The sequence below is a fragment of the Medicago sativa genome, chromosome 2, assembly GCF_051527215.1.
Source record: "Medicago sativa cultivar Bolivia chromosome 2, Bolivia_mono, whole genome shotgun sequence".
Lineage (NCBI taxonomy): Eukaryota > Viridiplantae > Streptophyta > Magnoliopsida > Fabales > Fabaceae > Medicago > Medicago sativa.
Genome location: NC_140750.1, coordinates 34,939,899 through 34,950,944, shown reverse-complemented (window position 1 = coordinate 34,950,944; position 11,046 = coordinate 34,939,899). Strand labels below are relative to the sequence as shown.

The 11,046-nt window shown below is 37.2% G+C and overlaps 1 protein-coding gene and 1 long non-coding RNA gene across 2 annotated transcripts; one reads left to right on the top strand and one right to left on the bottom strand.

The window, feature by feature from the left end:
- On the top strand, positions 1-741 carry LOC146946515 (uncharacterized). Its single transcript, XR_015028255.1, has 3 exons — positions 1-131; positions 221-334; positions 490-741. It is a non-coding gene; the product is annotated as an uncharacterized LOC146946515 (long non-coding RNA).
- A 5,788-nt stretch (positions 742-6,529) lies between these two features.
- On the bottom strand, positions 6,530-8,074 carry LOC146946514 (uncharacterized). Its single transcript, XM_085748240.1, has one exon. It carries the CDS (start codon positions 8,072-8,074, stop codon positions 6,530-6,532), a length of 1,545 nt encoding a protein of 514 aa, XP_085604366.1.
- Positions 8,075-11,046: the final 2,972 nt, after the last annotated feature.

Genomic DNA, 11,046 nt, shown 5'->3' with positions numbered 1-11,046 from the left:
TTTATTGATACAATTACTTATTTTATTTTTTATAGTGTCCTCGCCAAGAAAATGGTATAGATTGCGGGTACTTTGTGATGAGGTTTATGAAAGAGATTCTCATCTCAAAACTAAATGAGATTCTAAAGCTGGTATGTTTTTTTTATATTAAAGTATAATATTTGTATATAAATAAGTTTATTAAGTAACATGGTTATTTTTTATGTTATAATATATGCAGTACATTGATGGTTTCAAGTGTGTGACATACTCAAAAGATAAACTAATAGAAATCCAAGAAGAATGGTGTCGGTTCATGATCAGCCTAAAAGTTATATGATTTTTTTATAATGAGGTGAGTTTAATGTTTCTAAATATATTTGCTAGAAGTGGTAGTTGTTTTATTTTATAATCTTGCTTTAATTTGTACTCATGATCAGTAGTACTTTGAATTTATCTCTAATATAATATAGTGTTATTGCTTAATGGTGTTTTCTGGTATATATACAGGTGGAGGAGAGTGAACGAAATTTGCAAATGAATGATGATTTGTCTGCTTGTTTTGGATAAAAATGTTGAGAAGACCAAGAAGATAGATGAAGACTGCTTGATACCATAGAAGATTTTGATCTTTATGTTAACTAATTAATTGTAACTCTTAGAGATATCCATGTTACCTTATTAGAGGCTATACATTTCTGACTTTTATGCTATATATACATACATTTTTTATGATATGGTTAAGTTTTATTTGATAAATAATAGTCTCAATTATAATGTGCCAAAATTATATATATTTCCCTTTATATTTCTGACTTTATATATATTTTACTTTAAATTAATAAATACACTATCCGTAAAGAAAAAAAACTGACAAAATAAAATAATAATAAATGCTTTTCCTAGCGCTTTTTTTCCTTTATAAAGCGTTATCTAAACATATTGTTACATAGCGCTTTTAAAACAAAAACGCTGTTTTTAAACCTGTCTTAGATGGCGTTTATTTCTGAAAGCGCTATCTAAGGAGAACCTTTGCTAGCGCTTTTTAAAATAAAGTTGTCGCGTCATTTTTCGGAGATCAAGGCTACTTGATTAGCTTTTGACTCACTTTTTATTTCACGACTTTGAAAAAATTTATTTAAATTAGGGGGTCCGGGGGTTGGTTATATTTAGGGAAGGTATTAGCACCCTAAATATTCGTAGTACTCTACGAGAACCTTTTGGTTTTATTTAACGTTTTGTGCTATAAACTTGCTTGCTTTTTTTTTAAAAAAAATGAAACTTTGAAATGATTAAAAAAGGAAGACCTAATTATCTACATTTTATTGATTTGGAAGGACGAGTGTCCTCTGCCTACGTACCCATGAGGGATCAAAACCTCGTAGTTCGGGGTTAAGAAAATGACGTTTGATTGGTTGAGTGTTTTTTATTGTTTTTGAAAAGGTTTTAAAGTAAAAAGCCAAGTGGCAAATAAGAATTGGTTTGTATTTTTTATATTAAAAGAAAATGACTTAAAGTATGATTAAATTGATTGGAAATTTGATTAAGAAAGAAAATAAAAAGAACGCTCACTTGATTGAGAAATCAAGGTTTATTATGAAAATATTTTTTTTGTATTTTTGGTTATTTGAATGTTTTTGTTTTTTCTTGAATAATGACTAAAAACTAAAAAATAAACTAACGTAGCAATAAAATAAAAGCGTGAGAATTTTGTAGTGACGTTGGATCACCACAAAATCTCCTAACCTAGTCTAATTTTTTTGTGTTTTTTGATATATAAAGCAGTAAAAGAAATAAAAAGACACACACACACACACTCTTTCTCATTTATAGTTGTACAATTGACCTAATTACATTCTAAATCTATGCAATAAGATAAATGACAAAATTTTAAAATGCATGTGATATGGTAAACGATAAAATAAAAATGCATGATAAAATAAAAAATGCATGAATAAAAGAAAAAGAAAATAAATAAAAGGGAAATAAAAAGAGACTGGGGATTCAAAATGGGCCGCTGGATCAGATCAGGCGATCAAGGAGGCGAGGGTGCACGCTATGGCGTACACCCACATACATGAGATTAGGGGCGCCTATAAATAGGCTAACCCCATCAGTTTCCTTCATTCCACCTTTCTTTCTCTCGTTCACGACTTCTTCTTTCCTTCATTCTTCTTTTTCTTTTTTGATTTTTTTTATATTAAAACAATAAACAAAGGAAAAACAAAGAAACTATAAAATCCTAGATCTAAACTACCTTTGTGTTTGGTTCGGTGATGGATTGGTTCGAATTTGTGGAAGGTTTGCAACGTGATTGTGGATTTGGTTGCCTTTGGTACTGCTGGGTTCTTGATATTGACTGTGGTGTTGGGTTCGGTTAGGGTCACCGTATTTGTTTGGATCGATGATGGTGATGAGACGGTTTCGATGGATTTATGGTGAGGGTGTTGTTGATTGGTGTTGATGATTCTAGGCCGTTTGTGTTGCGGGCTTATGGAACTATGTTGTGGTGATGTTGGTGTGGAAATGTTGATGATTTGTTCACTGTTGTGTTTTGGTAACGTGACTGTGTTGTGGCTTTTTGGTTGAATCTTTGTGAAAATGTCTCTGCTGATTTCTATTTTGCAGGTGTTTTGGATGTGAAATTCGTGTCCTCCTTCTGCTGTTTCTTGCCTCTACTTATTAAATTTCAGGCTTTCAATTTAGGCAACAAATTAAACCTGTTTAAAAGTGATATGAATGGCCTTGAAGGCTTGAACGCGTTTTTTGAACAAAAGGAAAGAGGAAAGAGCTGACTCTTGAAAGTTGCCACTGATTGTGGCGTGAACACAAAAGATGGACCTTGGACATGTTTTTTTTGGACTTACTAAAAACGGGAAAATAAAATAACTAAAAATAGAAACAAAATAAAAATTAGAATATGGGAATTAAATAAGCTAAAAAGCTAAGAAAAAAGAAGAAATACATAAAAACTAAAAGATGGAAATTAATAAAAACTAAAGATAAAAATAAAAACTAATAATAAAAATAAGGTGAGAAGAGAGCCCGAATTGGAACCAAAAATGAGGTATTTTAAAATACCTCGCTGTCGAATTTTTCACTGAAAAGTCAAAGACTAATCAGGATCAAACGGTGTATGAATGTAGGACCTTAGGTCAAAAATTGGGGTATGACAGATGCCCCTATTTAAGTTTCTTCGTCCGGAGAATTGAAGATGAAATCTTTGAGTTGACGGGACGAAGAGACTTAAATACAAAAGTACACCAATTTTGGACCTAAGATGCTGTGAAATGTTCATGATGCTTGTATGAATGCAGGACGGCAAAGATGACTTGACTGGAATGAGAAACAACAAAAGGGATACCCAAGTTCGTTAAAGAAAGGGATCCGACTCCGCTGGGGAATTGCAGTTTCACTGGGGAAAAGATAGCTTAATGAAGACAAAACTTTGGGGTGACATCTCTTGATATTCCGTAATCCGACTAAGTGGGGAATGATGACTTTGATTTTCCGTAATCCGACAAACCGAGGAAAGACACATTTGATATTCCGTAATCCGTTAAATCGGGGAATGACTTTGATATTCCGTAATCCGACAATGCGGGGAATTGAAACACTTGACATTCCGTAATCCGATAAACCGGGGAATGATGATTTTGATCTTCCGTAATCCGACAAACCGAGGAAAGACACATTTGATATTCCGTAATCCGTTAAGTCGGGGAATGATTCTGATATTCCGTAATCCGACAATGCGGGGAATTGAAACACTTGACATTCCGTAATCCGATAAACCGGGGAATGATGATTTTGATCTTCCGTAATCCGACAAACCGGGGAAATACACATTTGATATTCCGTAATCCGACAATGCGGGGAATTGAAACACTTGACATTCCGTAATCCGACAAAGCGGGGAAAGACGCATTTGATATTCCGTAATCCGTTAAAACGGGGAATGACACACCTGATATTCCGTAATCCGACAAAGCGGGGAATGATTTTCAAGAAAGTAAAATGTAATGACGAAGAGTAACCTTAAGCGGTCAGTTGATTAGGACTGGTGGCTCGAAACAAGACAAAAAAGGAAACTCAAGCGGTCCGTTGTTTAGGACTGGCGGCTTGAAACAAAACAGAAAAGTAAACTCAAGCGGTCCATTGTTTAGAACTAGCAGCTTGAAACGACTGAGGACTGAAACGAAAGGATACGACCAAACAAGACTTTGGGTGACTGATGCAACCATGTATGAATTGATATTATGCATATGTTGTGTATGAATATGTGAATGTATAAATGTACGAATGTATGATTGTATGAATGCATGGATGTAGCTTGTACGACTGTATAAACTGTATATGACAGGCGACTCGATGAAACGAGACAAGACAGGTAAGATGGGAGGCAGACTAACATCGCAGTACAAACACTCGGCAAACTTCCATAGAGGTGATATTATTGTGAACAAATCGAGCCGTTGACGGTGTAAAACCCGGCACAAGGTAGCAACTGATGCCTCTTGGGGGGAGAGCCCATTGTTTAACCAAGAGTTTCGAAGAAGTCGCCATTTGTAAACCGACGCAGAGTGCTTTTCCCCTGGCATGCTTCAACAGTCATGTTTTTTGTATTCTTTTTTATTTTATTTTTTTTGAAAATCCCTAACTTTTGCCTAGACCGCCCTTTCAGGTTTTCAGTCCACCGGGAGTATATTCCTTTTTTATGCCCCTAATTTTTGCCTGGACCGCCCTTTCGGGATTTCAGTCCACCGGGACGCTCTCTATTGCCTAAGTTGCCTTTTCAGGTTTTCAACTTAGCGAGCTTTTATTTTTGTATTTCTTTTTTTTTGTATATATTTTTTGACTGTGAAAGCATCTTGCTCAAAGCAGAGGTCCCCTCCATTGTGTTTAGACATGTTTCTCTTCCGGAATGTAGCCGTTCTCGAGGCGGATGCGGATGTACGCTTCAACTACTCACGAGTTCAAAGAGGATGTGTTTGTTGTTCACACTTTTCAAAAGATGTAAAAAAGGTTTTGTATTGTGAAAATTTTTGCTTCAAGTATTGCCATCAAAAATAGAAGAAATTTTGCAAATAGAATAAATGAGAGTTCCAAATAAATGGGCACAGGCTCAAATTTGATGAATTGAGTGGTGGCCTGCCAATGGCGTGGCCCCACAGATCTTTGAAAAATTTGGAAAATGGTAAATATATGGGAAGGTACATTGAACACCATAACCGTTATACTCCCTGACAACTTTGAATGCCCCAGTTCCGAGTCTTTGGTCTGCAGATGCATCGAATCAGAGGTTCTTTGATAGCAGATGCGCCTCATGCTTCGGATCGGCGGTTCTTTGACAACAGGTATGCCCCAAGTGGATTGTACCTGACCAGATGCAGTTACTTTGCCTTTTGATCCTTAACTTTTGCATAGATCGCCCTTTCGGGTTTTCAATCTATCAGGATAATCATCATTTTTTTTTTGTCTCTAATTTTTGCCTGGACCGCCCTTTCGGGTTTTCAGTCCACCGAGACGCTCATTTTTGCCTAAGCCGCTTTTTCAGGTTCGCGACTTATCGAGCTTTTATTTTGACAAAGTATTTCTTGACTGCACCGGCATTCATAGGACATGTGAGTTTGTCACCATCCATGGATGTAAAAGTCATTGCACATGAGCCTTCATAGTTAGGCATCCACTTGCCCCTGGAGTCTGGTTGGAAAGTAGTACAAAGTTCCATTCTTGAAATTCATGGGGACGAACCTTTTTGTTAGAAGCTTGTTTCAAACCTCTTTTGATATATTTGTACAAGGTCGTCATGCATTTAAATTCGATTAAGCTTGGACTTTAGCAGAACTCCTATTGACGGGACTTCGACCTTCACGGAAAGCACGACCTCCATGTTGCATATTGGGGAAGGAGGGGGGGTTGCCCTTGTTGAAGTGTGTGCTGAAGCATGATACCCAAGTAAGGTAACGGTAACATCTCATGCCATTCTTTGTAAGTGAATGCCATCTTCTGGACAATCTTCTTGATTTTTGACATCTTCGATGGCTGAGATGCCCCAGTATGTGAGAGATTTCATCAAGGGTCTCTTCATTCTCTTCTTCAACTTCGGACACAGGGAACTCAAAGTTGGAAGAGAGTACAAGGTTAATGTGTTCAACGGGTTTATTAATGCATGATTTGATTATTGATTTTGACAAGTAAGTATAAGTTATGATTATGCAGATATTTGAAGATGATTATTTTTTGGGTTTTTTGTATTACCATTTTTCCAGAAAAAGCACAAAATAAAAACAAAGCCGGGATCAAAACGTCTTTTTTATCAGTGATGGAAATACTTAAAGCAAAAAGCCCTACACAAGTTCACTTTCATCTCGGGCGGGACGAGAGGATATTTTTTTGAAAAACGAAAATCAATAAACACCACATTATTTGAACAAAGGAAATAGCTGAAGGAACAAACACAACGACACTGAAAGCGGCAAATCACTCCATACGTCACTAAAACTATGCACCACCACTTCAGAATGAGGTCCCGTGGTTCGGTATCATATTAGCTTTGCACATTTTGATTCAAGTCTGTGAAGGATAGGACCTTGGCTTCGACTAAATCTTGAACTGCATTCCTCAAGGCATAACAACGCTCAACATCGTGACCCGGTGCCCCTTGATGGAAGTCACATGAGAGATCGGCTCTAAAACCTGCTGGCAATTTTCTAGGCATCGGAGGAGGCGGCCTGGTCTGGACATAATTCCCTTCGAGCAAAGATGGGAGCAACTCAGCATACTTCATGGGAATCGGATCAAATCGTGTCCTTGGAGCCTGTTGTCGAGGTTGTTGATGTTGATACGGTTGTTGATCGGCATTGGGAACGGGTGTAATAGCGGCCACATGTTGATAGGCCGAATATTTTTGCTGAGGCCACCCTTTCACCATACTAACCTCCTGCTCTTTCTTTTTCGAACTACTAGCGGGGACACTTTCATTGATCAATCGTCCTTCTCGGACTCCTTCTTCTAGTCGTACACCCGTAGCAACCATCTCAGCAAAGTCCCTGGGGGTACTTCCGACCATATTCACGTAATAGAACTGACTGAGAGTTTTAAAAAAGAGCTTAGTCATCTCCTTCTCTTCTATGCGCGGGCTGACTTGGGCAGCAGTATCCCTCCACCGCTGGGCATACTCTTTGAACGTTTCTTTGTCTCCCTGAGTCATAGCTTGTAGATCACTTCGATCTGGGGCCATATCCACATTGTAACTGTATTGCTCCACAAAAGCATCACACAAATCTTGAAAAGTTTGGATATTTGTTTTATCTAGATTCATGTACCATTTTGAGGCAGGACTAGCCAAACTTTCATGGAAGAAATAGATAAGGACTGAATCATCCTTGGAATAGGCAGACATTCTTCTCACATACATTGTTAGATGTTCCTCAGGACAGGATTTTCCCTTATACTTCTCAAAGTCCGGTACCTTGAACTTGTGGGGTATTTGAACATTTGGCACCAAACAAAGATCATAAGCAGTCTTCCCAAATACTTTCTTCCTGTGGAGGGCTCTCACATCTCGCTGAATTTCATCATATTTTTGCTGCAAGTCATTCACTCTATCATAGGCTTCCATATCCCCTGAATGGTAGATGGGCTCTTCTTCTTGTGGAATGGTATGCATCACAGGTGCTGGATAGGTCATAGTGACTGGAGGAGCTCTCATAGGAGGTGGAGGAACATGAGCTACATATTGATGGGTAGGCATATGAGCTTCACAAGCAATGGGACGGAGTATTTCGCCAGCAGTAAGAGGCGGGAACCAGGGCACGGAACGTTGTGGAGCAGAGTACTCTGGAGTATCGGCACAAAACATCCATTCAGGGCCAATAGAAACAGTTTCGGCTTGAGTCCTGATAAGAGGAGCAGGAGGACGTGCTTGAGCAACCGTCAGTGTCTTCATCAATTCAGTCATTTCGTCCATCTTGGTCTGCATGGCTGCAATTTCCTCCCGGAGCAATTGATTTTCTTGCTCGAGAAAATCCATCTTCTCTTTATGATTGCTCGAGTGTTGTACATGCGAGTTGATTTCAGACGAGGACGCCATGACACTTTTGAGGTGGGTTGACCTTTTATGGAAGAGAAAAATTTGTGAGACTCAGAATTGAGACTATGAAATGCAGAATGATGCATGATGCTTTATGCAAAAATAGACACAATTTTTTTTTGAAGGACCTGTCAAAGTAATTGTAAACATCATAAGGAACATTGTTTCATTTGATAATTGAAGATATTACGAACAGTTTCCTTTTTAAAAGTAAAAGCAAAGTTAAGGAAAAAGTCCCTCACAAAGCTAAAGTCTAGTTAAGACTTTTGAAAATGTATTTCTTGGTGTTCCTCTTTACAAGGTCTATACCTCTGATGTTTACAAGACGACTTATCTAAGTCCTTCGATATTTTGATGCGAAAAAGTTTTTATGAGGATATGCATGTATGCATGAATATGCTAAAGAACATGATGAGGTTCAGGATATACAATGTTGGAGCTTAGGGATAACAACGCCATTTGGTAAGGACTAAGGTTTCCATTTGCACATGTAACAAGGGTTCTATCAAGGTTCCCAAAGTTTTCAACCACGTCCGAATATTTGTTAGGCGACGAGAGTACTCTCGTTCCAACAATATTCATCGGTTAGTCTCGTTTGGGTGTAGTATCGCGTGACGACCAATACGAGAGTACTCTCGACTAGCCACCGCACTACGTCCTAAAAGGCCAAGATGGGTTAAAGGTGACTAAAGGTTCTCAACTTCGACGGTCACTTGAAAGTAACATGCCATACACGAGTACTCACGTCGACAAACGTATACCTCCAAGATCCCTTCATTGAGTGGGTTATCACATGTACCAATACCGAAGAGTACTCTTGGCATGGATACTATGATTATACCCGATCCTATCTTAAGTTCCCTCAAGCCCGGGTATAGAGCTTATCTCACCACTCACGTTTAAGAAAGGAGGAAGAAGAAGGAAGAACAAATATATACACGAATTTCCATCTTTTATTTTTTGATTTTTTTTTTTTTTTTTTAAGCAAGTTTAAAGCACAAAATTTTAAACAAAACCAAGTTAGGCTTAACCCTCTTAGGATCCCCAGTGAAGTCGCCATTTCTGTCGCGTCATTTTTCGGAGATCAAGGCTACTTGATTAGCTTTTGACTCACTTTTTATTTCACGACTTTGAAAAAATTTATTTAAATTAGGGGGTCCGGGGGTTGGTTATATTTAGGGAAGGTATTAGCACCCTAAATATTCGTAGTACTCTACGAGAACCTTTTGGTTTTATTTAACGTTTTGTGCTATAAACTTGCTTGCTTTTTTTTTAAAAAAAATGAAACTTTGAAATGATAAAAAAAGGAAGACCTAATTATCTACATTTTATTGATTTGGAAGGACGAGTGTCCTCTGCCTACGTACCCATGAGGGATCAAAACCTCGTAGTTCGGGGTTAAGAAAATGACGTTTGATTGGTTGAGTGTTTTTTATTGTTTTTGAAAAGGTTTTAAAGTAAAAAGCCAAGTGGCAAATAAGAATTGGTTTGTATTTTTTATATTAAAAGAAAATGACTTAAAGTATGATTAAATTGATTGGAAATTTGATTAAGAAAGAAAATAAAAAGAACGCTCACTTGATTGAGAAATCAAGGTTTATTATGAAAATATTTTTTTTGTATTTTTGGTTATTTGAATGTTTTTGTTTTTTCTTGAATAATGACTAAAAACTAAAAAATAAACTAACGTAGCAATAAAATAAAAGCGTGAGAATTTTGTAGTGACGTTGGATCACCACAAAATCTCCTAACCTAGTCTAATTTTTTTGTGTTTTTTGATATATAAAGCAGTAAAAGAAATAAAAAGACACACACACACACACTCTTTCTCATTTATAGTTGTACAATTGACCTAATTACATTCTAAATCTATGCAATAAGATAAATGACAAAATTTTAAAATGCATGTGATATGGTAAACGATAAAATAAAAATGCATGATAAAATAAAAAATGCATGAATAAAAGAAAAAGAAAATAAATAAAAGGGAAATAAAAAGAGACTGGGGATTCAAAATGGGCCGCTGGATCAGATCAGGCGATCAAGGAGGCGAGGGTGCACGCTATGGCGTACACCCACATACATGAGATTAGGGGCGCCTATAAATAGGCTAACCCCATCAGTTTCCTTCATTCCACCTTTCTTTCTCTCGTTCACGACTTCTTCTTTCCTTCATTCTTCTTTTTCTTTTTTGATTTTTTTTATATTAAAACAATAAACAAAGGAAAAACAAAGAAACTATAAAATCCTAGATCTAAACTACCTTTGTGTTTGGTTCGGTGATGGATTGGTTCGAATTTGTGGAAGGTTTGCAACGTGATTGTGGATTTGGTTGCCTTTGGTACTGCTGGGTTCTTGATATTGACTGTGGTGTTGGGTTCGGTTAGGGTCACCGTATTTGTTTGGATCGATGATGGTGATGAGACGGTTTCGATGGATTTATGGTGAGGGTGTTGTTGATTGGTGTTGATGATTCTAGGCCGTTTGTGTTGCGGGCTTATGGAACTATGTTGTGGTGATGTTGGTGTGGAAATGTTGATGATTTGTTCACTGTTGTGTTTTGGTAACGTGACTGTGTTGTGGCTTTTTGGTTGAATCTTTGTGAAAATGTCTCTGCTGATTTCTATTTTGCAGGTGTTTTGGATGTGAAATTCGTGTCCTCCTTCTGCTGTTTCTTGCCTCTACTTATTAAATTTCAGGCTTTCAATTTAGGCAACAAATTAAACCTGTTTAAAAGTGATATGAATGGCCTTGAAGGCTTGAACGCGTTTTTTGAACAAAAGGAAAGAGGAAAGAGCTGACTCTTGAAAGTTGCCACTGATTGTGGCGTGAACACAAAAGATGGACCTTGGACATGTTTTTTTTGGACTTACTAAAAACGGGAAAATAAAATAACTAAAAATAGAAACAAAATAAAAATTAGAATATGGGAATTAAATAAGCTAAAAAGCTAAGAAAAAAGAAGAAATACA

Coding starts and splice junctions, on each gene's coding strand:
- LOC146946514 (XM_085748240.1), bottom strand. CDS start 8,074: ATGGCGTCCTCGTCTGAAATCAACTCGCATGTACAACACTCGAGCAAT.